Source organism: Leguminivora glycinivorella, chromosome 2 (assembly GCF_023078275.1).
Source record: "Leguminivora glycinivorella isolate SPB_JAAS2020 chromosome 2, LegGlyc_1.1, whole genome shotgun sequence".
NCBI lineage: Eukaryota > Metazoa > Arthropoda > Insecta > Lepidoptera > Tortricidae > Leguminivora > Leguminivora glycinivorella.
The window spans coordinates 6,813,116-6,839,929 of NC_062972.1; the positions used below are offsets into that span (position 1 = coordinate 6,813,116).

The 26,814-nt window shown below is 37.4% G+C and overlaps 4 protein-coding genes across 4 annotated transcripts; 1 reads left to right on the forward strand and 3 right to left on the reverse strand.

Annotated features, from left to right (window-relative positions):
- Window positions 1-77: 77 nt before the first annotated feature.
- Window positions 78-3,712, reverse strand: LOC125242292 (chymotrypsin-like protease CTRL-1). Its single transcript, XM_048151060.1, has 6 exons — window positions 3,630-3,712; window positions 2,980-3,046; window positions 2,534-2,714; window positions 1,910-2,118; window positions 679-875; window positions 78-406 (listed from the first exon to the last, which is right to left on the reverse strand). Exons 1-6 carry the CDS (start codon window positions 3,675-3,677, stop codon window positions 236-238), a joined length of 873 nt encoding a protein of 290 aa, XP_048007017.1. The 5' UTR covers window positions 3,678-3,712; the 3' UTR covers window positions 78-235.
- Window positions 3,713-4,490: 778 nt separating this feature from the next.
- LOC125235322 (serine protease hepsin-like) lies at window positions 4,491-25,985 on the reverse strand. Its single transcript, XM_048141863.1, has 13 exons — window positions 25,842-25,985; window positions 24,393-24,531; window positions 17,844-18,006; window positions 16,881-17,086; window positions 15,228-15,433; window positions 14,549-14,606; window positions 13,897-14,012; window positions 11,039-11,114; window positions 7,779-7,941; window positions 7,076-7,281; window positions 5,412-5,617; window positions 5,137-5,194; window positions 4,491-4,630 (listed from the first exon to the last, which is right to left on the reverse strand). The coding sequence occupies exons 1-13, from the start codon at window positions 25,899-25,901 to the stop codon at window positions 4,509-4,511; spliced, it is 1,779 nt and encodes a 592-aa protein (XP_047997820.1). The 5' UTR covers window positions 25,902-25,985; the 3' UTR covers window positions 4,491-4,508.
- Window positions 18,609-20,053, reverse strand: LOC125242293 (15-hydroxyprostaglandin dehydrogenase [NAD(+)]-like). The gene has a single exon (XM_048151061.1). The coding sequence runs from the start codon at window positions 19,861-19,863 to the stop codon at window positions 19,108-19,110; it is 756 nt and encodes a 251-aa protein (XP_048007018.1). The 5' UTR covers window positions 19,864-20,053; the 3' UTR covers window positions 18,609-19,107.
- On the forward strand, window positions 22,029-22,795 carry LOC125242294 (15-hydroxyprostaglandin dehydrogenase [NAD(+)]-like). Its single transcript, XM_048151062.1, has one exon. The coding sequence runs from the start codon at window positions 22,030-22,032 to the stop codon at window positions 22,783-22,785; it is 756 nt and encodes a 251-aa protein (XP_048007019.1). The 5' UTR covers window position 22,029; the 3' UTR covers window positions 22,786-22,795.
- Window positions 25,986-26,814: the final 829 nt, after the last annotated feature.

Genomic DNA, 26,814 nt, shown 5'->3' on the forward strand with positions numbered 1-26,814 from the left:
TTATTTTTATTACCGAATGTGCAGCAAGTAGAAAAAAATACCTAAACAAATTAAATTAACTTACTGTGTACAAAAAATTACAAATATTGAAATTGGTAAGCTGCCCGGTGTTTGAATCATAATCTAACCGAAGCTATATCATGATAAATATTGGTATTATAACACAAGTATACAATTAGTGCCTAAGCGCCTATGGACATAGACTCAAAAAATGCTTTTGTAATTATTTAAAAAATTAAAGACATTGACAGTCACTATGGGTATGCCGATATATCCAGCCAGCATGGTCTATGATTCTCGTGTAGAGCGGACTGGTGACTCGGTCACATGATGAAGTAGATACGACGCCCGCCAGCCGGAATGAGAAACCAGGGTGTCTTTGCATGATAGGAGCTCCAACATCGGCCTAAAATCAAAAGATGATTTATTGATTATTTATTATTGTAATAATATTTTTTTAACTAGGACTTAGTCTAGTAAAACTTCACTAACCTAATATAATCTAAAATTACGTGAAGAATTATTTGTCCCACTATGTTACTTGTCTTATTTTGGGTTAGAGAATCGAATTCAAATAAAATACCTTATTGCCTGAACCTTAATGATCACATGACTCTGAGAAAATATTCCCCGATTTAGTCTTATCAGTTTTGAGTTTCATCGCTACTATCTTCTTACCTCGCAAATAATATTCCGTGCACCCAAAGGTCCAAGGCAACCTTTGTCAGGGGTCACTAAATGGGAGTCCACAGAGGCCTTCAAACAGGAGCTTGTAGGAAGAACAGGCAGAGAGGCGACTCTTGGCGTGCAGGACTCATTTTTAGACGTGCCGGTCCATGCTACCGTCCAAGCCACTTGTCCAGATTCCGGTGCTCCTGGCAATTAACATAATTATAATAATATTATATAATTTAAAAAAAATAAAACCGCCGCTTTTGGGGTTCTGGTGAAAGGTACTTTCGAATGTTGGATTATGTAGAAATTTGTAGGTATTTTAAAACTGCTTTTAATGTAAATCTTTGATTATTTGATGGAAACACAAATGAATATGTATACCGTTAAGGTTTGAAGAGTTTCCTCATGAATCTGATATCCGATTATAAGAAATCGAGCTTGACAAAATTTGAAAACTCAATATGTAAGCATAACAAAGAGAACAAATCTCCTAACAAATAAATGTGACTGTTCTGAACTTAAATGCATGCTGTTCCTATAAAAATACGAAAGTCACTATAAGTGTGCCATTCAGATTTGAAGAGTTCCGTTCTGATCTGCATCAGCAGTTCCACTGCACCAAATGTCACTGTTCTGGACGTAAGTGCATGCTGTTCTATAAAAATGCCAAAGTCACTATAAGTGTGCCGTTCAGATTTGAGCAGTTCCGTTCTGACCATCATAAGCAGTTCCACTGCACCAAATGTCACTGTTCCGTACGTAAATGCATGTTGTTCCTTTAAAAACACAAAAATAACCATATGTTATGTATGCCTTTCAGATTTGAGGAGTTCCCTCGATTTCTCCAGGATCCCATCATCAGAACTGGGTTCTGATAAAAATGGGACCAATCTGTATGTATATACACTCAATCAAAAATTTTTTTTCAAAATCAGTCCAGTGACGACGGAGATATCGTGGAACATAAAAAAAAACAGACGAATTGGGAACCACCTTCCCTGAGATTTGGGGGCGGCGGTTAAAAAGTATAGGTTAGCTAATAGTTGTTAAAATAGAGTCGCACGTACCAAATATTGTTAGCCGAGCTAGCAAACTAATAAGTCATATTTAGCGTTGCGAAAAATACAGAGATAATTTTTCAAATATATAACTATTGAAAGTTTTTACGGAATCCTTGTTGGACGAGGCTCGCATTAAATTTGGTCGGTTTTTATTTTGTTATGTTTCAACCTACCGTAATGAGGCATGCAAATGGGCGAAATAAACCGTCCGAATGTCACCACATGCCTCAGCTTCAGCAAGGCAATATCGTTGTCCCGGTTGGTCGGCGAAAACCCGGGATGTATGATAATATCCGACACGCTGGTGTTCAGAACCGGGTCACTACCGCCACCGCAACGGTCGTGGGCACCCAGAGACACGCTGACTTCATTGAAAGATTTTCTGGAAAATATGGTAAAAAAAAATACTGTTAGGAATTGATAATTATTATTGCCAGAACATTTCCGCCGCCCGCAGCTTGAGAAAATAAGGTAATAAATTCAAGCATCCAGTAAAAGTTAGCAGTTGACACAATTAGGAAGGTCTGACGGCTCTGGGCTCTTAGTCCATGGTACAAACTTGCCTATACCTATAGTATCTCGTCTTGTCAAAATAAGTATTTTAACAGCATCAGGCTGCACAAAAGTTATCAAAGTTAGCGATTTCAGCTCCATGATGGTAAATAGTAATATTTATCAAGCATTTTCCACATATATTCAGTTCTATCAATACTTATGTCATGAGAAATGCAATTACGAAACAGTTAGTCATTAGTAGAAGTCTACTAGAATATAATGATATACCAGCAGATCCTCACCCGTACAACGGAGATGCGGCGGTCACAACATGTCTATCAGATATCAGTGATCCGCCTATACTCCTGGAAGCTATGTTCACGGCAGCCAGCCACGGGAACTGATGTGCGGTGGTGGCCTCTCCGCCGAGAAGTCGACCTGTTCTAGAATATTCTGACAGGTACCTGTGAGGAACGCCGCATCCTAAAAAAAACATATATCTAAGCAGCATATTTCCTTTTGTACGGTGTGGTGCGGTGTATTCCTATTTCATTTTTGTCTAAATCCTAAAGTCAAATCATATACTTGTCGCTTGTGCTTCTTTGGAGACGTTATGTTAAGAACAAAAAAAATAGTTGTATTCATAGGCAGGATGTAATGTGCCATATTTTAATTGTGTATGTAACATATTTTTTTATTACATATTCGGTATCACCTAATTTAATTGAAATGTAAATAAATGACTCACTGCAGAGACAAATCTTCTGGAATCCAAACACATATCCAAACAATCCTCCTGATATGTGAAGAGCTCCCTAAAAAATCAATATATAATAGTTATGTATTATACAATGTTTTCAAACGACAATATGAGTATTAAATATCAGTTTAACCAATGTTTCTAGTAGCTGTCCGTTTTTTACAGGGTCGCATTTTGTAACCTCATTTGGTAGGTAACATTTCGAAAATGTGCACCCAATACCTAGTCATTACTAAACAAAGCACTAAGCTATAGGTATTACTAAACAATGCGTTGAATGAACTATTTGGTATACTTCTACACTGTTCATACTAAGTGAATTTATTAATGATAATAATATGACCTTTTGTAAATTTACAGACTGTACAGTTATATGTAAATAGGTACGTACCTATTCAACCTATGATTGTATTTTAAATGTTATTTGTGAATTGTGTTAACATTCAATATACTCGCATGTACAGGTTCGCAAACCTTGTTTCCAAACCTTCCTCAAAAAACGGTAGCTGCAGCTGTAACTATCTTAATTTTTAATATATGAAAGTTGCTTTTAATTAATGTGTAGATAAACGTATATATTTTATTTAAAAGTAATATATTTACCTATATTTTTGATTTTGCAACTAAACGGTACTTACCACGAGATGTACAAAATATGCACCAAATAATAAAGGGAAGATGAACATATTGTTTTTCTTACAACGGCAATTTTTTAAGTCTAAATGAACTAGCCCCACGCTCGAATTGTGCTAAACTGAAGGAAATTTAGGCATAAAACATCCGCAAAACAAACTTTCCATTTTATATGCGGGTCCTTTATTTTATTTATTGATACTGATAAGTTACAAGTACTGACATAGGTAGTATTCTTTTCTAACATACATTCTAACACATTGGCACATTTTACGATTTAACATTTACATTTTTATGTTCAACTTCTGACATGTTTATTGTCTAATGTTAAAAGCTCCTAATAGGGCCTTGTTGTAGTGTTTAAGCGATTGGCGTTTTGGCCAGGCACTCAGGACACCCGGGATTGAATTTCTGAACAAATATTCGTAATTAATAATTTTCAAAAACCACGCAGAAAATATTGCAGCGTCTGCGCCCATAATTTGGTTAGTAAAAAGGTACAAAACGCATAAAAACAATTTACATACATACCTACAATATACAATCAAATATGAGTAGTAAGTAACAAAGAGAGAAAAACAAACATAATAGAAATACTGCTTTAACTAATAGCGACGAATAACATGGGAAATACATTTGTTTTAAATTAGATGATTCAGTATTGTAAATTAGATTGCGCATATTACAACCATTGTAGCACGATAGTACTCTTTATTATACTGTGATTGTAGTGTAGTGACACCGTGTGTACCAAGAAAATTGAGAAAAGGGTAATCAGGTATTAAATTAACAAATTACGATGGTATGTGCCATGCAACTAGTCTGAAATTTCGAGAATTCTCACAAAGAAGTATCAATTGTAAATACTAAAATATATTAAATGACTAATCAGAGCAGAAGCATCCTTCGCGTGCGTTGTGCCGGATCCAGTACAGGTACTTGGTGACCCGCGTGTATACTCCCGGGTACCCGGAACGTCCGCAGCCAATACCCCACGAGACCACGCCTGAAATTAATTCACAATGTTTATTATTATTACGCAATTTATGTTATTATATTGTATTTTATATCAAGGAGTGTTTTAAATTGTTGCATTTCACAAATGCATAGAAAATATTGGCTAAACTACATTTAAAAGAAAGCAATAAGCATAAAAAAGTGTAATTTGTCCGAATTGTATTAATAAAGAACTCGTTGTAAATAATTATGAATATTATTTTTTGTTTTTTCTATGTTATCTGGGAGTCTACTTTTTATTTAACTGACATACAAATATGTAAAAGTCATAGAGACCCGGTAGAAGTAACAGCTATATGTTCTTTAATAATACAGTTTAATAGTACAATTATATATCGTACCTACAGTTTAATTTGTTAAAGATAACAAGCAAGGTTGGACAAGCCTTGAACCAGATACATAAATAATTGGTTAAACCAAGTCATAATGAAGTTATATGAAGTATAAGTAGTAGTTAAGTAAGGGAAGTGTTTAATTCGGTCTTTTTGTTTTTACCTAAAAGCTCGTAGCGTTTATCTCTCCTTTCGGCTGCCAAGGGTCCGCCACTGTCTCCCTGTAATATTATAATGATACCTGATTTAAGCCAATAGTTCTAGTTTTTCGTCACCTTAGCCTAAGTAATAGGTATCTACGGACCATTTACTCTTAGTAATAATATTCTATGAGTACAGGCATTTGTACACTATACTATACAAGTTGGAAAATTTGAAATGCCGGACACAACGGCACGGATCTGGACCATTCCAATATGAGTCATTCGTAACCCTCACCTGACAAGTGTCCCTCATTCCCTGACCAGGAAAGCCGGCGCACAGCATATCGTCAGCTATCATGGCCTCCTCATACTTGGACTTCTTGCAAGCGTCGTTGCTGAGGATAGGCAGCTCCACGTCATTTAATACACAGGAGTGGTTCTTCTGTTCGGTTACTGATCCCCAGCCCGCTGCTATGGCGTTCACGCCTACGTATGTGTTATCTGCCAAGAAAATAATATTTAAAAAATAACAATGCCCTTTGTAGTACTTAACGTAAATCTTCCATCAAGTTAGGTACTGAAAAAATGTTCGTATGGATGTTTCTGGACGCCCATTATTCATCTTTTCCTAAAAAAATTTCAGAAACCCAATTCTGATTTCACAACTTGTTACAATTTTTGAATTGTTTTGATATGACCTTGAAAATCGCTGACTCTGATTGGTACACATAAAAGAAGTGAAAGTTCTTAGTGAGATTTACACCTCTCATAATTAGATGATCATTATTGGCGTGTCAAAACCAGTTCAAAATTAGCTCAGCACTCCAGATAGTAGTAAATAAATAAATAAATAATATATATATATTTTTTTTAAGTGGAAAATGTCTGCCTTGGGTGAGACTTGAACTCACGGCCTCTGGATCTGCCTAACGGCATCGATTGCAGACGTTTCTGCTAATCAGAAGTTAAAATAAATAATATGTTAGGCATTGCGATTAAAGTGATAAAACTTTAATTAGTTATCTTACTTCAGCCCTGTGTGCGCACAGACAGGAGAGTAAAATTAAAATAAAATCTAACTAGGTGTATAAGTTGCTGCAGTGGGTGTAGCACAATATTTAGTATAATAAATCAATATCTGATGGGCGACCGAGCTTCGCTCGGTTCTATTTTAATATATCACGTCTTTAGATAAAAAAAAAACTCTTATAAATACAAAAACAAAAAAAAAGACAAAAAACAAAAACTTAATTTCTGGCCGGGATTCGAAACCCTGACACGTACGATCTATCTGCGTACATTTTAGACCGACCTCGTGCGACTGAGCTACGCGGAATCGATGCGCGCGCGGCGAAATTAAGGACCATATTTTACGTTTACAAATGCGAAAGAAAAACTCATGAAAACTCGAAAATTCGCGTTTTCCGGGATCTAAGGCTACGCTAGATCGATTTTTCACCCCCGAAAACCCCCACAAAACAAATTTCAGCGAAATCGTTAGAGCGGTTTCCGAGATCGTCGGTATATATAAATAAATAAATAAATAAATAAATAAATATACAAGAATTGCTCGTTTAATAGTATAAGATAATTATCGCGTCGATGGATCCCTATTTTGCTAGCAAATAGTGCGAAAAGGATGGTCTGACGTGAAATATTTACCGTCACGTGCGGCAATAGTAATATTGACAGGCTGGTTGAGCGGCAGCGGCAGAAAGTGGTGTATGTAGTTGAGAGTGACGACATGTCACGTTAAAACAAAGTAGCAGTTAAATGAGGTAGATATTACAGATATTTACCGTCACTGTGCGGCAGGCAGATAGGTTTGATCGTGTCTTTAATATTGACAGGCTGGTTGAGCCGTAGCAGTGCGATTTCGTGTCGATGTCGGAACGTGGAGTATATGAAGTTGTGTGCGACGACCCTGGTCACGGTTATACAGATATTATAGATATTTACCGTCACTGTGCGGCAGGCAGATAGGTTTGATCGTGTCAGTAATATTGACAGGCTGGTTGAGCCGTAGCAGGGCTATGTCGTGCCGAAAGGTGGAGTATGTGAAGTTGTGAGCGACGAATCTGGTCACGAAGCGGGTCTCAGGGCGAATCGTCTCGTTGCAACGGTTGTGTTCGCCCAGGGTCACTTTTATCATGAACCACATCAAGCTGAAAATAATAATTGTACTGTAAATATTGATGTACTTAAATCCATGAAATAGAAAAAAATTAGAAATTGAAATATATTTTCGAAACGAGCTTTGAGAACAGACAGTAACTAGGTACTTATTTTATCATTCCTAAGAGAATTTGAAACGTCAGTATACCTATCACAACGGGTTAGCAAAATTATATCTGTCTAAACTTCTATCAAATTATGACGTTAAATTAACACGTGCAAGGTCTTCTTATTACAAATACGATATGCATGTGACACTGTTTGAGTTGCAGGCGTCCATAGGTTACGGTGACCGCTTTCCATCAGGCGGACCGTATACTTGTTTGCCACCGACGTAGTATAAAAAAAAAAAGATATGGATCGGATGTAATATGTCAACGTCGAAAATGCTTCATTTAAACAAAAAAAATGTACACTGACACATCGATGTCATACCGCAGTGACACCGCAGCGATCTCTTAGTTCGAATACGGTTGTAGGTATTTACCCTTTAGTACAGTGCGCAGCGGTAAGCACGTAGCGATCGTTGATGAGTATGCCCCCGCAGTAGAACCTGTTGAAGTACGTCAGCCGCGCCATCCAGGGGAACTCGTTCACCATCGTCTCCACGCCGCCCACTATGCGCGAGGCTTCGTTGCGTTCACCGCACCCTTAAATTATATTATTTGTCAAGCCCGAACGAGCGATAAATTTCAATATTGATCAGCGAGCATAGCGAGTGGTTGAAAAAGTAGAATCTTTAGCAATGGGTTTCAAGGCACGAAGGTTGAACAGATTTTTCCCAGTTAGTGAAACATTTTTTTTACCACAGATTTTTCCGATTAAGTCAGTCCGAGTGAAGAGGATTTTTAATTACCTAATATTTTTTTGTTTATAATTGGAGTTACAAAGGGAGCCTGTGACCCCCAGTTTTAATTATTAAAAACTTCTCTCCCAGTCTCTGAGGGGTGCGCCAAAGTTCATATAAAATTGGTATATAGATTATTGGTAGTCCGAAAATGTTTCTCATACAATTTTAATTTTTTGGCCCCTAACATTAAAATAATAGACAAAACATCTTTGAGACTCCTAGGTGCTCCCATCTTCCCTGAATCAATTCCACAACTCATTGACGAACACCTGAACAAAACATCTTTGAGACTCCTAGGTGCTCCCATCTTCCCTGAATCAATTCCACAACTCATTGACGAACACCTGAACATTCATAAAGCTTATTCGGACCGCCTTCTAAAAATCAGTGCACACATGGCATTAACCATCATTAAGTTTTGCCTTTTTGTTCCGAAGTTCACTTATATACTCAGATGTAGTCCTGTTTGGAAACATCCCCACCTCATTGAACCACTGGACTCCATTTTGAAAACCACCCTTTCATCCATCCTAAACATTCACCTAGACAACCGCGCTTGGACCCAGGCCTCTCTGCCGATTCGCCACGGCGGTCTGGGTATACGCCAAGTCGTCAGTGTCGCCCTCCCTGCGTTTTTGGCCTCGTTTCACAGCACACAAGACCTCGCTGACAAGATTTTTTGCTCATCCGCTGCCAGCGAGTGTATTACCACACTGAACGAAGCCAAAGACGTATGGTTGCAGTCTTGCCCAGGTAGCCCGCTTCCGATTTCCCTTAAGTCGCAAAGGCAATGGGACGAGCCGCTCTGCAAGGCAACGATAACTCAACTTATCGACTCCGCCCAGAGTTCAGCAGAGCGCGCTCGTTTATTGGCCGTCGCAGAACTGGAAGCGGGTTATTGGCTCCACGCATTACCGTCTACCAAAATTGGAACCCTGCTGGACAAACCACCCTAACCCTGGCTACATCCTTGCGTCTGGGCACCAAAACGAATGAGACCCATCGCTGCCGCTGCGGCACTATGGTGACCGAGCTGGGCCACCACGGTTTATCCTGCCAAAGAAGCGCAGGTCGCATCTCCCGCCATGCGTCCTTGAATGATGTCATCAAGAGGGCGCTTGCCTCCGTTAGCGTGCCGGCTATCCTTGAGCCGAACGGTATCGCACGCGACGATGGCAAGCGCCCCGACGGGATGACACTCATTCCATGGACGCAAGGAAGGACGCTTGTGTGGGACGCCACCTGTGTTGACACGCTCGCGCCGTCCCACCTACAGGTGACCTCCGTCAAGGCAGGAGTTGCGGCTACAACGGCAGAACGAAATAAGCGGCGCAAATATGCTGTCCTCGGCGAGGGCTATATATTTGCGCCGTTCGGCGTAGAAACTTTAGGACCGTGGGGGCCCAGCGCGAAACATCTTTTAAATGAGATAGCCCAGCGCCTCGTAGACGTCTCTGGTGACCAGAGGGCTGGCAGCTACTTCGGCCAGAGATTAAGTCTGGCCATCCAAAAAGGTAACGCTGCCAGCCTTCTGGGCACCATAACCTGTAGTGACGACTTAGGGAGTATTTTTTATTTATAAGTTAATTTTAAGTTAGTACATAGTTTAGTTTAGTTAATGTATTTTCTTTATTGTATATATTTCTATTACTTATCTTACTGATGTGCCTACGGAAAGTTTCCAAAATTCTGAAATTTTCACATAGGAAAACTTCGGAAACTTTCCATACTTTGTATGGACAATCGTATGGATGGAAATTTTCCATTTCATAAATTTAAATTCCCTTTATTTTTCGTGAAAGTTTCGTGAATTTTTCAAGAAATTTAAGATTTTTTTTGGAAAGTTTCCGCAACTTGCACATCATTAACTTATCTTATAGTCTTTTATAATTTTATGTTATTATTTTATTGAATAAATTCCATCATTTTACATTATAATGATCATTATTTATAACAATTTTATGTTAATAACTATCGTAACTTAGAATGACTTATGTTCATAATGTCATTCATCATAAATACATTTTATACTAATGTTAATGTTTATATACTTATTGATCATAACGATTGCGATTAATATAATTTATCATTATATTATTGTTAACAGAACAGAAATCACATGTCCAGTTAGGTGCGACGACGAGCGTAGCGAGGAGGACCGTGTTAGGCTGACCGTGAGCAAACCAGAAACGACTTTTTAATGTAAATTGTATATGTCACTGTAAAAGCTCCAAGCGCGCTTCTATAAATGGCACAAGTTTTTTATAGAACTTCCCCAAAACTTTTTAAATAATTTTATGATGGATGATTTTCTTAAACACAAAATTATGAATGTTATTAAATATTTCTACAGAATTTATGATTAAAAATTTTCGGCTAAATGATTATTATGAACAGTGATAGTAGTACTATTGATAATAATGAAATAAAATTATGATAAGTAAAATTATGAGAAATGATCATTCGGAGCACAAATCGGTATAAACAATAATTTTATATGAGCCAATATGGACCCGTCTCTGAGAGAAGTATCATAACCACATATATAAACTCCTTCTTTGTGCCAGTACATAAAAATTTCGTATTCTATTTTAGTAAGATTGGTACAAATTGCTATGTCAAATCTCGATAGCGAAAACTAGCAATAACTTAAATTTGTTGGACATTTATTGCATTGTCACGGTCTTTTGTTTCTTTAAAATGAAACAAATAATGATGCGTGGAAAACGGTTAAGCATGTTACAAATTAATAATTTTCCTAACTTACTAAGTACGTCATGTAAGGTAATAATATAATATTTATATAATTTATGCCAACATTTTATTGGAAACCAATATGTTAATTTTATTACTTGCATGAAAATTTTACACAAATAAATAGCAAAAAAGCTACTTACGACAATTGCATTTGGGTATCTTTTGATAATCTTCATCGTCTTGAATTTTCTTTAACAGTTCTTCATCAGCTTTTATCTATTACGAAGAAGAAAATAATAATTAAATAATTCACTAAAGCATACATTTGAAAAGAAAGAATTAAGTAAGGTACATTAAGGTAATTCCGAATGACAGAAATGCTCTGGTAGTTCCGAAAGGGGAATCTTGATATGATGGAAGTAATGGTGATTTTTATGCAACTTTTGTAACTAGACAACTTTGAAATTACCCTAATGCACCTTACCTATTTTTTTACACCTTGTTGGACAAATACCTAACTAGTACATTATAGATCTACATATGAAAGGCACACTTCTGACGAGTACGAAGTTTGGGTCTCGAACGCAGTGACTTTCGAATACGGGGAAAGTAAAATACACGTGTAGATACTTATTTAAAAAAATCGCAAAATGTAAACTTCATCTGTAGTAGTTATTTTTTTTTTTAGTATGGATAGGTAGACGTTTGACCACGATCACACCTGATGGTAAGTGATGATGCGGTCTACGGTGGAGCACGCTTACCTATGAGATACCTATTATTTTTGTAGTACTTATTTCTTGAGGGACCGTTTTACTACAATTGAATTAAATGTAATGTTGTTTTCAAAACTGGAAGTTAAATACAGGTAAGAATGGAAATTGTATGATGAATTCGGTGAATTACCAATATTTATCGTAAATAAAATAAGAAAACGTAGAAATTTAAATGCTGTAGTGTTTCTGCACACTCATAAAATGAATAAAGTGACAATAACCCACTTTCATCGACGAGCATCATACTGAAATTCGGAAACTTCCGGTTTCCAGATTTTCATATCTATATGTTTATACATAAGCAATTACAAATATCACATAATAGTAACTGAAACTAAAAAATAAGTAGGTACTTACTGTAAATGCCAAAACACATGCACTGAAGAAAATAACTTTCCACCTTAACATATTGGAAATGCAGCGGTTGTTCTAAATATTAGACAGTTTTTCATGTGTTTCAAAAACAATTGACAACGCAAATCTTATTTACTTAATGTTACTTAATGGATGATGATTTAAATCAAAATTTGACCCTGCCTGCTGCTTTTGCCTGACACTCGACTGAAATATCACTGTTGCGAAGAGAGGCATACAACTATAAGTTATATCACAAAGGACACTCGGGAAAATTGAATATTTTAATACTTTATTCAATAATTTGGCGCAAATTGTGTATTTTCTAGGAGATCTATTGCAGACGCGTGCGCATCCCAAAGGGAAACTGAGTCCTACGCCCGCTGCGGTCTAGGTCGAGGGCGTTGCTCCCTGCACTTACTATGCAAGAGCCGAGATCAGCAAATATTCAAGACATATAATCTCCGTATTCTTGGCTCGATTCGAACTTGTTCGAAAATATGGCTATTGGCTCTAAATATGACATGGATCGGATATGTTGATGTCAAAACTCAAAAGTAGCGTTTTTGCATGGATTTTTTTTTATTCCATCCGTACGGTATTTACTCGATTTGATCTGACAGTACATACATACACACGTTAGTGATTATGAATATATGGGTATAACAGTTTGACTGGCTGGATAGACTATCCAGCCAGTCAAACCATAAGGAGGTAATTCTGATCATCATCCACCTTGAGTTATGGCTCATGGGAACCTGGGGTCCGCTTTGACAACAAATCCCAAAATTTGGCGTAGGCACTAGTTTTTCGAAAACGACTGCCATCTGACCTTCCAACCCAAAGGGTAACTAGGACTTATTGAAATTAATCCGGTTTCCTTACGATGTTTTCCTTCACCGAAAAGCGACTGGCAAACATCAAATGACATTTCGCACATGAGTTCCGAAAAACTCATTGGTCCGAGCCGGAGTTCGAACCCGCGACCTCCAGATCGAAAGTCGCACGCTCTTACCGCTAGGCCACCAGCGCTTGTGTTGAAGGTGGTAATTCTGATACCTACCCAAATATTTATAATTTTAATTTGCATTTATAAATCTAATTTAAATCTTATTTTGATGTCATCTACAACCCTGACGATTGTCACGACTTCGTATATGAACTGTCAGTCTCCTTCATTTACTCGTCTTTGGCAAGAGCATATCCTAAGCAGGTCAAGCAAGTAAGATGTTTAGCGACTTGTTATGCAGGGCTCTAAAATAAATGTGTGCTGCTTAAAATACATTTACTTACATAAAAAAAAAACTAGTTTATTAATAGGAAACGATTTATTTATCAGATATCATTATCTTTTATTTCAATGATCACTCAAATTCGCGCGGCAGCATGACAAAAAAAATTGACATGATTTTGGCAAGTCAAACGACAAGCCTATTTTTTCAGTGAAAGTTGTGCTGTAAAATGACGTACAGACGCGTCATCTAGGGGGTTTCTAAAATCTATGATGTTTAGATATCGTATCACTTGTCAAAGAAAAAGAAACTTCAATAATTTAAGATACCTTACATTCTCTAGAAAACATCATACATCTATTGCCCCGTTATATTAATTCGTTTCGGATCGTAGGTAACTATTATTTTTATATCATTTATACTTATAATAATATCTATAGTTCGTACTAATTAATACCAATAACTACAAGACATTTTTATATCCGATTAAAAATGTTTATTTTAAATGATTTCAACCTCCAAACCAAGGTTTCATCTTGGGCATATTTCACCACGCTGACAATAGATACCTAACAATTTTCTGTCCATTGCCGGCACTGCAAGAACAGCGATGTGTGACAATTACCCCTGGAACTATAAAAGAACACTGTTGGTTACAAAACGCCTACCACTAACTAAGGTTTGGGACTCTTATTCCCTACAATAGCAGGCGTCGTCGGTATTATCTCTGATCCAGTCCAAATATCTTGTGACCCTCGTGTAAACGCCCGGGTATCCAAGCCTCGCACAGCCGTAGCCCCAAGACACAATACCTGAAAAAAAAATTGTATTTACATGCCTTTAAAATATCAGCTAGATCGCCAGATATGGCTGCCGCAATTGGTACAAGCAAGAATTGTCTGTTGCAGAACTAGACATAAATTTTGTTTTAGCAGTAGGTATCTTAGACAACCCTGACAAAACAAATTGTAACAAATTGTATTTTAAATAATTAATTGAGATACGGTTGTACTCACGTTATTATATCGCTATACCGATATCAGCTATCAGCAATAGCGATATAATAACGTGAGTACAACCGTATCTCAATTAATTATTTGAATATGTCTCACGGAAGTTTAACGTGTAAAATTGTATTTTATTTCTAAGTTACAAAACTCACCTCATAATTTTTTGCCCTTATCCCCGTCACTTGGGGTCGGCGCAGCATGTCTTCCTCTTCCATACATCTCTATCACTCGTCATCTCATCATTAACTTGTTTTAGTACCATATCATGTCTCACACAGTCCATCCACCTCTTCTTCGGTTTTCCTCACACAACGAAACAAATCAGTTACAAAACTCACCTATAAGTTCATAAACATGATCTGAATTTTCGGAGATAAGTGGTCCACCGCTATCACCCTGCAAAAAATAGAAATCCATTAAGGTATGGAGAGAGGTCACACACAGGATAATATTTTACCGTATACAGTGACAAATCTATGATCAATTATAGTGATTTTGAATGGCTAAATGACATACTCTAGGTAACAACAATAAATGTTCTAAACTTTTATTGTTCATTAGTACGCATTTCAGAGCAGAAATCCATATCAAATTCACCAATTTATTTACAAGATTAAACGTAGTTAAGTAGGTTCGATAACAAGGAGTCCCGCATCAATCTGAATGAGAATTGTAGTCAGGACTCTTTTTATAAGCAGTATATAAAAATATGTACCTATTAATTTCCTCAATGAAGGAGTAAGAAAGAAAAGTCTGTGAGCTGATGTGTAAATGCCTTCGGTAAACTTACAAACTTTTTTTTTGTATGAGTATTTCTTGTATCCTTTTCCTGTTACTTACATTACAAGTATAGAAAGTAAGACAAAGAAAAATTCGCATTAATCTGTCAGGTTTCCGTGGCTATATTTGCAGAAGAAATTAAACCTGTGGTGTTCTTGTAGGTCATAAGTTTAAGTCCTACTTGTGTATTTCTAAACGTTTTCTTTTATTTAAACTTTTGAAGATCATCTTACTTACAGTACAAGCATCTTTATGCGCAGTCTTCGGGAAGCCAGCGCAGAGCATCGCCTCTTGGATCCTCGAGGCGTTGTACTTGGTGTTCCTACACTCCTGGTTGCTGAGGACAGGTATCTCGGCCTCTAGGAGCGTGCACGACCAGTTTTTGGTCTCGCCCGTCGCGCCCCAGCCGGAAACTGTGGCTATAGAGTTCTCGTAGGATCTTCCTGTGAACAATAAGAAGCGGCGTAAGTTCATAATTGCTAATAATAGTCATACTCGTAACAAAAAATGTTGTGTTGGAAATTCGTAATAATAAATTCCTGTGTGCCGTGTTGACTTCGGTTCTGCGCATTGCGCACGCTTCCAAAAGGTCCAGAATACCCAAAGGTTATCGTGATAGGAAAGACTTACATAATTCCTGTGTGTCTATAATAAACGTAAGATTCGAACAAGTTGTTCGGTACGGTACCTGTCCATATTTTAAGATTTACCTATCTGTTCTTCATAAATGCAGTTTCTTTTTATCCGATACTTAATACTCTGAGAGATCTAGGTATCTTTTGTTTTGACGACTAGATGGCAATTGTTAAGATTGGCTTCTCAGTTTGTTTTGATGATCACATTATTACGATGTATATACGTTACGATTTATATACGATGGGGAACAAAAATCAGAGACGAACGTCAAAGTCTGACAATCATACACTTAGGTGACGGACCCAATCATGGACAGTTTAAGAAAAAAATTCGCCTGTTTTTGATATTTCACTGATAAATGTAAAAATTCTGCGGCTAAGCGTGTTAAATCTGAATGTCCAATACACTTGCATAGTTAACAAATTAACTATGTGTTTTTTCTCCAATTATTGGTTCTCAGTGAAATTACTTTTAAAGCCATGAGTCAATTTTATACAAGTTTGGGTTATTTTAACATAGGATTGTTTCTATTCAGCCTTCGTAAAATAATTCTTCGTAACAAATTAAAACTATGTGTTTTTTCTCCAATTATGGACGGCAGGCAGTAATGATCCCCCATTATCAGTGAAATAAGTGTAAAATTTTACTTTTAAAGCCAACTGATACGCAATGAGTCAATTTTATACACCATAAATACAATTAGTTTGGGTTATTTTAACATAGGATTGTTTCTTGTAAATTTTGGTTTTGTAAATTGTTCCTGTCCATCATAAGGTACGCAGGGTCCAGTAATGGACACTCGCAAAATAACGTCAATTCTTACTATCTTTGGAGCAACAAACTAGTATGTTTTATACCTTATCTCATGCTTAATGCAATAAGTAAAACGCATTCAAGATTACACGTGCGTTATTTTTTTATTATTTGATACATGAACTCAACTCTCTTAGCAACATTACTAAGAATTCGTCTTGATTTGTTTTCAGTAAACTGGTGAATTTTAGATGCCGCCAAATTCAGAAATAACCGAATTAATTGAAACTTCAAAATGAAACAGTCTATAACTCTAGTTTATGATCACGAGTTTTTAGAAACTTATTTTAGATACTTATTTTTAAGGATTTGTGTTTTTTTGTCCATAATCGCATCACCGTCCATTATGGGGTATTTTACCTTATATAGCTACGTGATCACGGTATCCCGATCATGAAGATCTTGATTTTTATTATTGATAGCTAGAAAATTACTATTTACCTTCATACTTCGGCAAGCAAACTGGCCGTACAGCATGTGAGTACGTAACCGGCGAACTGATCTTCAGCAAGGCGATGTCATTGCTGAGGTCGGAGAGGGAAAAGTTGTGGGCGATCACTTTGGTGACGTAACGGGTGATGGGCCGCGAGCTCTTGTCGCAGCGGTCGTGCTCACCAAATGTCACTCGGAACATGAACCACATGAAGCTGAAAATAAAACGAGTTCCTATTCAAGAAGTAGATCTTTTAGGGTAATGTTTATTATGAATAATCAAATGATTTCCTGTAAAATTTTGGTATATTTAAAAAGTAACAATTGCGGTGATAATAATTAGTTAATCCACGGGACTATTAATTACTGTTTTATACTTGTGGAAAAGCTCCCATGAACCGTGGCAAATTGAGAGATAACGCAAGGAGGATGATGATGATAACTTGAGGAATCTCTGGGTTGCATTTAAAGTTTTAGTTCATTTTCCGGAAAACATTCAATTGGACAAAATTTGCAGTCCATGACAGTTAAGACCGTTCACCGTGAGTTGACACGACAGTGAGTTCCTTGTGATAAAAATTCCCCGAAGTTTACTTTTATAAACGTTGAAAATGTTAACTCATGAAGCTTATCACCAGTTGCGAGAGGTTTATTTATGAATCAGTGTGTAAATGAATAAATAAAATTAAAATAAATAAATATTATAGAACGTTCTTACACATATTGACTAAGTCCCACGGTAAGCTCAAGAAAGCTTGTGTTGTGGGTACTCAGACAACGATTTACCTATATAATATACAAATACTTAAATAAAAGACTCAGGAACAAATATCTGTTCTCGTCACATAAATAAATGCCCTAACCGGGATTCGAACCCAGGACCGCGTCTTAGCAGGCAAGGTCGCTACCCGCTAGGCCAGACCGGTCGTCAATCGGTTGGTCGGTGTATGTACTTTATTTTTCCCTACTAACCCTTTCAAGCAATGTGCCGCCGACACGACATATTTATCGTTGATGAGTGACGCCCCGCAGCCGAAGGCGTTGTGGTATATGAGCCGAGCGAGCCACGGAAAGGCGTTTGTGCTAGCCGCGGAGCCGCCCACGATGCGGGGCTCCTCGTTACGTTCGCCACAACCTGAAAAAAAATGTTAAAAAGTTTAAAGGTTGATGTCAATCCAGACAGGTGACTAGAATTTAAATACCCAAATATTAATTTTAATCCGTATTTTAGGAAGTCTCGCGACGAAATCGGCGCGAAGAATGTGTGCTACTCTGCCATCATAACACCTTCATACGTTCTTATACTTACAATAAGATGAAGGACTGCGTGAATCCAGATAGGCGATTAATTATATAAACTTATAACACAGAAAACGATTTCTAACTTGGTTAGACTTCTGATCTACCGAACCAAATCACGTGGACGGCGTCAGGCTATGCCTTATGTTTTTTTTAATACAGACAGGACACATCTTACGATTCAATTCATCTACTGGGCATCAAATGTCCATATAGATATTCCTTGATTACGTAAATGTTTACCTATATTTGTTTACCTATGTTTTCACATTATCCGATCCGATATCGGATGTCGGAAGGATTTCAATAGAAAAAATCCAAAATGGCGCCTGTAATGTATGGGATATCGGTCCGACATCCGATATCGGATCGGATAATGTGAAAACGCACTAAGAGTGATGATAAGGCAAATTAATGAAAAATAATAACTTCTTTGTATATGTACATTTATTTTTTCATAAGTATCTAAACACAAAAAGTCATTGAAATTGTATTAATAAAATTGTTAAGTCAGTTATAATTACAACTGAATTGAATGCACTCAGTGAAGTGACTGACGAAGATTAATTGTTAGTAATTATTTTTGTTATAAGACTATATAAGTCAATGTAACCCACAGTTAAATGAAAATTAATGTTTAGTAAGTAATAACATTAAAAACCAAGTCACATTAAAGAGATGACGATAAGCAAAAAATTAAGGATTTGGAAACAAAAATACCTAGCATTATTTTATTTTACTGGAACTCTTCATGTTTCTAGTTAAATTTATTTAATATAAATTTAGTTATGAGGCAGACAGACAAAACTACATACTTGCACATTTATATAATAATTATTGAAGAGCCGCGTTACAGAACTATCTAGAGGTAAGATGTAAGTAAGTTAGTATCATGAGTAGTTACATATTTATCATAAATAAACTTCAATAATCAATTTCACACTTCGGAAATGGGATCTTCGCCTTGTATCAACCACGCCGTTCCACTTTCAGCCTTGCGAAACACGTCGACTACGCCCTGCCCCACCCTGGCCGCGTCCTGCCACGGCATGCTACCGAACGTCGCCACGAACTCCTCTCGATTCTCCTCAGGTTCCCAAGTTTTGTAATCAGTGACGAGATTCGTAGATGTAATTCCTGGACAGATGGCAAACATTCTCACGCCTGTCTTCTTGAAGTTATTCACGTGCCCTTTACTCTTCGTGAAACCTAGAACGCCAAATTTAGAAGCTTTGTAGGCTGGTAAATATGGATCTACCATAAAACCGTATATGGAGGACATGTTGATGATGGTCCCACCTCTTCCACCACGGTCAGTTCTCATAACATCTAAGAATTTCAGTGACCATTCTACAACAGCTGTTAGGTTTATTTCGATCACCTTCCTCGGGTTCCTTTCGTTTACAATCCCAGCGCTGTTGACCAAGATGTCTACCGTCTTGTAGGTGTCTAAGATTACTTTTGTAACTTTGTCTAAGTCTTTAGTGACGTCACATTGAACGAAGGAAGTCTTGTTTCCGTGCTTGGCATTCAGAGTTTTGGCAGCTTTTTCTGCCTGCTGCGGGTTGAGGTCGAGGAGGATGAGGCGGCGGGCGCCGCGCTGGAGGAAGGCGTCGGCGATGGCGAGCCCGATGCCGCTCGCGCCGCCCGTCACCGCCACCGTACTTCCTTCTATATCTTTCAACATTGCCATGTCTTTGCAGAATGAAGTGCAAGAAAATACTAATAGGTCACTCAACAAACAGATATCTTCATCACATAGGATACTCGACAAACATAAATATCTTCATGACCTACTTATAACTCAATAATGAGTTTTCTACATTTGATTGTTTTTGTTTATTTAATACTAAAGTCGGTCAAAGTTATTTTACTTTTTGTGGCGGCTCATAAATTGTGTTAATGGGCGATTCTTTACAGATTACGTTAATATGGTCGAGGTAAGTAATCTAACAGTAACCATCAAAGTCAACATAATCCTCTTTGCGTTATCCCAGTATTTTTGCCACGGCTAATGGGAGCCTGGGGTCCGCTTTGTCAACTAATCCAAAGACTTGGCGTAGGCACTAGTTTTACGAAAGCGTCTGCCATCTGACCTTTCAACCCGAAAGGTAACTATTTCACCAAAATTGGTACGAGCCGGGGTTCGAATCCGCGACCCCCAGATTTAAAATCGCATTGCTACAGATGTTGGCATGCTATAGCAGATTAAAGCATACGATAGGATACTTTAGTATATAAAACATGCGATAGCACCCTTTAGCAGCTAATAGCATGAAACAGCGTACTTTTACTAGTTTGCGATGAGTATTGCTATTTTGGTTCTGGACACACTTGTCCAAAATCATCTAGCTAATGCGATGCTGATAATGACTTCACCCAGAGGTCGGCAGTCCACGAGAATACAAAATGATAAGAGAACATCAAGAACACGCGATTATTGTGTTTATTTAGAACTAAACTTTAACTATTCACGGTTATAGATAAGATGTACCTATAAGAGACTTCTCACATCATAGTCATTCACGTAGCCGATGCCGCAATAGTTATATCGTTTTACAGGGGACAAAGTTGTAAGATTAACCGCACGTGTCAATCAATACTGACACCAGTGCAAGCGAAAGATTCTAATATTGAATTGCGAGCGTAGTTAGTGGCGCTACAGTGTAAACCAAAAAAAATTTGACCGTACCAACACGAATAAAATATTAACTGTATGTTCATCAATCTAAACCCTAAAAATGGGTTCCGTAGTCAACTAGGAACCCTTATAGTTTCGCCATTTCGTCTGTCCGTACGTCCGTCCGTGGATAATCTCAGTGACCGTTAGCCTACTATACAAATTTTAACTTGATGTTTAAGCTAACTGGTAGGTTTTACCAATAAATGATGATTTTGAATGGTACATAGTGAATAGATTGATGGATGTGATTATTTTGATGTTTTAAAGTCAGTATTTTGATCGTGTTGGTGTGGTGAAAAATTTGTGTTTCACTCGGTGACAAAGTTTGTTTAACCTTCGTGCCTTGAAACCCTCGCAACGCTCACGATTCCACTTTTTGAACCACTCGCTACGCTCGCGGTTGGAATCACGTGCGGGGCACGGGCGGTTAAACAACAACTTTGCCTCCTTGTAAAACAAATAACTATTAATTCCTGTTGGACCTTCCAACAAACTTTAGGAATAAAGTTAAAAATTGTAAAAAATACTTTGCATTTTTGTGGATAAAATGTAACTTTGTCATTTGGTTTTGAAATATCAAAAGAGGCTTTTTCAGATGGTGTGGTAAAAAATGTCTACTCTTTTCTAAGAAAACAATACATCAACGATACGGAGGTTAACATACTACTAAATACCGCTCGAAAAGCGCTCGTGTGAAGGGACTTAATTTTACTATGATAACGAACACATTCATACTAGTTTTTCATCCCGATTTTGTTTGCATCAAAAATGCTTGCAACTTGGAACACGATTTTTGAGTCCGTAATAACTTTTACTTTGACCCTTCGGACTAGCCTTACTGCTAGCTTTTTATTAGCTGTTTGAGGTGAACTTTTCAAAAGTCAACTTTACTTACAAATGATTTGAGGCTTGAGCATTTGTTGTCTTGCCTATAAGTATACCCATGCACAGTTTATAAAACTTTTCAGTTGGACTCAGGTTGATCATTATAATAATTAACTTAAATATAATAGAATATAGGTAGGTTTATGTCTATTTTAAAGTATAGTTGAAAGATAAACAGACCGACGAACGAAGTTTTTTTATTTTAATTTCGTGGACTTTAACTACTACGTTATTAGGTAAAACATGTAGCGGTTCGCGTCAGTATCAATAAAACAGTAATTAGATCAAGACATGGCAATGTTGAAAGATATAGAAGGAAGTACGGTGGCGGTGACGGGCGGCGCGAGCGGCATCGGGCTCGCCATCGCCGACGCCTTCCTCCAGCGCGGCGCCCGCCGCCTCATCCTCCTCGACCTCAACCCGCAGCAGGCAGACAAAGCTACCAACACTTTGAACGCCAAGCACGGAAACAAGGCTACCTTCATTCAATGCGATGTCACGAAAGATCTTGATCAAGTTACAAAGGTAATTATAGACACATACAAAACTGTGGACGTCTTGGTGAACAGCGCTGGCATTGTTGACGAAAGGAATCCCAGAAAAGTGATTGATATAAACTTAACAGCGCTCGTAGAATGGTCCTTAAAATTCTTCGACATTATGAGGACTGACCGCGGTGGAAAAGGAGGTACCATCATCAACATCTCCTCGATGTACGGATTTATGGTGGACCCTTATTTACCTACGTACAAAGCAACTAAATATGGCGTTCTTGGTTTCACGAAAAGTAAAGGCCATGAATATCATTTCAATAAAACAGGCGTGAGACTGCTTGCCATCTGTCCGGGAGTCACAAAGACGAATCTTCTCGTTGGTTACCAGACTTATGAAGAAAAGGAGAATCAAGAGGATTTCGTGGCAACATTCGAAAGTTTTCCCTGGGCGGAGGTCGCCAGGGTGGGCCAGTCTGTTGCCGAAGTGTTTGGAACAGCGAGTAGTGGAACGGCATGGGTGATCGAGGGCGACAAACCCGTATATGAGGCTTAAGACGGTTGAATTTGAGTATAATATAAAATAAAGAAATTTTAAATATACACCTTCTTTGTCGCACTTATTGAAACCTTTTTATCTAAATAATACATGTAGTCAGGCCAAAAAAAGTTGGCAAGTCGACACAAGCAACAATTTTTTCACCACACCAACTAATAAAGGCATTCTTTGCTATTCGAAAACGGATAGCAAAATTGCATTTTATCCACAAGAGTGCAAAGTAATTTCATACAAATTTTAACTTGATTAGCTTAAGAGGGCAGGTAGATTTTACCTGTAAATGATGATTTTGAATCATAAATATTTAATAAATTGATGGATTTCATTTACTTTCATGTTTAATATTCAGTATTTTGTTCGTGTTGGTGTGGTGAAAAATTTTGTGTTTCACTCGGTGGCAAAGTTTGTTTAACCTTCGTGCCTTGAAACCCTCGCAACGCTCAAGATTCCACTTTTTGAATCACTCGCTACGCTCGCGGTTCAATATTGGAATCTTTCGCTCGCTCGGATATCAATATTGGCACGTGCGGTTAAACTACAAATTTGCCCCATTGTAAAACAAATAACTATTCTATTCCGTGTGTGGACAAAAAGTAATGTAGGTACCTACGAGTATATAGACCCAAACTAGCATAGTAATGTGAACGCAGACAAGCACAATGATCTTAACTAAATGTTGAATTCCGGTGTTATAAATTATGTCGTCTTACATTATAAGTATTATAACTTATAATGTAAGACGACATATGGTAGGTAATGCCTAATACATTCTTTTCATCAGTGCTGCGATATAAATGGATGTAATCCCTAAAAGGGATAAGTTCGCCTTTGTTCAAATGATGTGTGCGTTATCTTTTCGCGGGCCGTGCGGAACACTTGGATATGTTTTATATGTACATATAGTAAATTGTTTTACTAGACTACTACGTTGTTAAGTATTTTTATAGCTTCCTCTGATTATGTGTTTTCTAAATGATTCGGCGATACGCTGTTACATAATATGTTAATGAGCGTAAGACACACGTCGACAAATAACAAGCCATAAACTATTGAACAAATAAGATTAGATTACGTAAATACGTGCTTCTATTGCTATTTACCACACCATCGTGACAAAACTTGTATAAATTTCAAGCCTTGACATCCACGCAGCGCTGAGGATTCCACCTTCTTCGAATATTTCGCTTGCTCTGGTAGGTATCAATATTGGCCCGTGTGGTAAAAAAAACCGGTGGGCCTAGCACATGATTGCCGCGAGAGTATGCCGCGAAACAGATCATACGTCTTCTTTTAACTGTATTTGACATAAAGATGGAAAGTCTATCTCGCGGCGACATACTGTCGCGGCAATCATGTGCTGACCCTGCAGGTAACAATTTTTCGTCCTATATCAGCTTTAAGGCTTTATTAAAGTTTTGCACCCATATAGCCGGACACTGGCATTTCCAATAAGGCCTAGTTACCATCCGGGTTGGAAGGTTAGACGCCAAATCTTGAGATTAGTTGTCAAAGCGGACCCCAGGCTCCCATGAGCCGTGGCAAATGCCGGCATAACGCAAGGAGGATGATGAGTGCCGAACACTATTTATATGCAAATTACTTACTACACTGAGAGCAGGGAGGCAGGTATCGTTGTTCGGGTCGGGCTCGCTCGTTCACGTATGCTTCATCAGAAACCGACAACGAATCCGTCACGGATTGGGACTCCGTTACTATGTCTGATTCGTAAATTATTTGCTGATCCTGCGAACAGAATGTATCATGGAAAAATCGTCTAGCTAACAGACAATTAGTCAGGTAATGAAACAATATTGAAAGCTTGTGAGATTCAATATAATTTTATATTTTTACGAACACCGAGGTTATGAATACTAAGTTACTTGAAGTCGGTTCGACTATTTATAAATAAAAAACCGGTCAAGTGCGAGTTGGACTCGCCCACCGAGGGTTCCGTACAAACTTTCAAACTCCCCAGTTAAAATAATCTCATGTTTTCACATAACTCTAACGACTTGACTAGAAGACAAAAGTATAGGTACTAATGAGCATTATTGTGTATAGCGCCATCTCTCGGTGAATTCGCTAACTAATTTGCGCGACCATAGTATGTTGGTTTTTCAGGGATTATTCTTTATAATGTTAACCGATTTAAACAATTTTTACTTTATTGGAAAGAAGATGATTTACGTAACATCTCGTATTAATTTGAAGTACTATATACATCCGCAAAGGTGGGTAAATTAAAAGTAAAAATGTGAAAAGTTTTTTGTGAATTAAAAAAAAAGTTTTCAAGATACAAACACGATTATATTTTTCCTGTAATATTTAGCATAAAACCAATGTTTCCTAAAATTTTCATAATTTTTCGTTGGTAAACTTCGGAGATAAGGGGGGGGAACGGTATTTTTTTTTACATTTTCCTTCAAAATTCTTTTTTTTTTCACAACAAAAAAATTATAAAAAATAGTTTATTTACGTTCAATTTAAGCTCTTTCTAACGATACCCCACTTGACCTAGTAACTTGAAATTTACAGTTTGCCCCCCTTTAATTTTGGCCATTTTCTACAATTAAAATTAATAAATTTAAAAAAATTATACCTTCTATTTGTAGAGGTTCACAATGTTCACAACTATTCCAAATTTCAAGTTGATAGCATTAGTAGTTCTCGAGATATTTAGGAATGTGACAGACGGACAGACAGACGGACAGAGTCGCACCATAAGGGTTCCTGTTGTACCTTTTTGGTACGGAACCCTAAAAATATTAATGTCGATAATAACTGTTTAAAGTATTAGAGATTACGAGTACAGGGTCGAAGTAAAAAGGAACTAATGTATAACTATTTATCGTACTTGGACAGTTGTATTTTCGTCTAGCCAGTCTAGTAAACACGAAATAAGTATGTCAAGTTACTTCTTTACAAATCCGCTTGGAGGTCCGACAGTAGTGTCTCACAAGTCGGAAAAAAATCCTTGAGGACCGTCCACTCGGACTATGGTGTTATATTTCTCTTCCTCCGACTAATGAGAAACGGGATTAACCACCACTCACCTGAGGTAGTGTGTTTCCGAGGCACAAAACTAAGAAAAATATTGTAATACGACACCACATTTTACTCGCGTTGAAATATTTTTATTAATAATTGTTTATGTACCACGCGATCATGTGGTCGGGTTGAAAAGTGTACTAAGTCGTTCTTTGATCTCTCGGTATGGACACAAGCGGAGCTTAAAATGTTGCTTTTAATGGAGAGAAAGTGGGGCGGATTTTGTTTCCGTCGATTTTTTGTTTAATAACTAATTATATGTTGTATATGTATAATTTGGCTGGTGGAAGAGCTCCTTATTCTGGGGTACTTATAAGCAAAATTAAATTACGGTGTATCGAAGATAATATGTGTACCTAGTTTTCCTTTTAATTATATTTTGTATTTTGATTTTTATCACCCTTGAAAGTTTCTTAAGAGGAGGAGAGGAGACAACGTCAATGTCAACAATAATGATGCACATTGAAGAATATTTTTGAAGTCGGTTAATAAATACCAAACAAAAATTTATGCTTTAAACATAAGTGGTAAAATGCGAATAATAACTGTAATTTATGAATGTACCTGCACTTCCTAGTTGTAATTTAGTTTTAAGGAATACTTGCTGTGCCCTAACAGGGTTCATGTGTGAACCTCATAGCTGGGCACCGTTAATCAAATAGTTAACTTCGTTAATCGCTAATCCGTTACTAAAAAAGTTAACTTCGTTAATCGTTAAAGCGATACATTTCGACAAATTTAACGTAAGTTAAAGTTAATCGTTAATCCGTTAACACGTGAAAAAAAAGAACTTTTCTTTAAATATTTAGTTGCATCAGTATCCACTATAACGTATTATATTTCTGTAAAAGGCCGAAGTACAGCTAGCCTATTGAACTCTAGGCTGCACGTGGAAGGCAGTGATCGCCTGAGCTACTGCCAAGAGCTGTGTCAGGAGAGATACTGGCGGTGACGGGACTATTGTGCCCACATTGTGCC

Bases quoted from the DNA above. Each gene is read 5' to 3' on its own strand.
- LOC125242292 (XM_048151060.1), bottom strand. From the start codon at position 3,677: ATGTTCATCTTCCCTTTATTATTTGGTGCATATTTTGTACATCTCGTG. The intron at 2,119-2,533 runs GTGAGGATCTGC...CATATTTTCCAG, and splicing joins GCCGCATCTCCGTTGTACGG to AAAATCTTTCAATGAAGTCA. The intron at 407-678 runs GTAAGAAGATAG...TTTTGATTTTAG, and splicing joins CACGGAATATTATTTGCGAG to GCCGATGTTGGAGCTCCTAT.
- LOC125242293 (XM_048151061.1), bottom strand. From the start codon at position 19,863: ATGGCAATGTTGAAAGATATAGAAGGAAGTACGGTGGCGGTGACGGGC.
- LOC125242294 (XM_048151062.1), top strand. From the start codon at position 22,030: ATGGCAATGTTGAAAGATATAGAAGGAAGTACGGTGGCGGTGACGGGC.
- LOC125235322 (XM_048141863.1), bottom strand. From the start codon at position 25,901: ATGTGGTGTCGTATTACAATATTTTTCTTAGTTTTGTGCCTCGGAAAC. The intron at 14,607-15,227 runs GTAAGTAAGATG...TATTTTTTGCAG, and splicing joins CGCATAAAGATGCTTGTACT to GGTGATAGCGGTGGACCACT. The intron at 7,282-7,778 runs GTAAATACCTAC...TATTATTTTCAG, and splicing joins GCTGCGCACTGTACTAAAGG to CTTGATGTGGTTCATGATAA.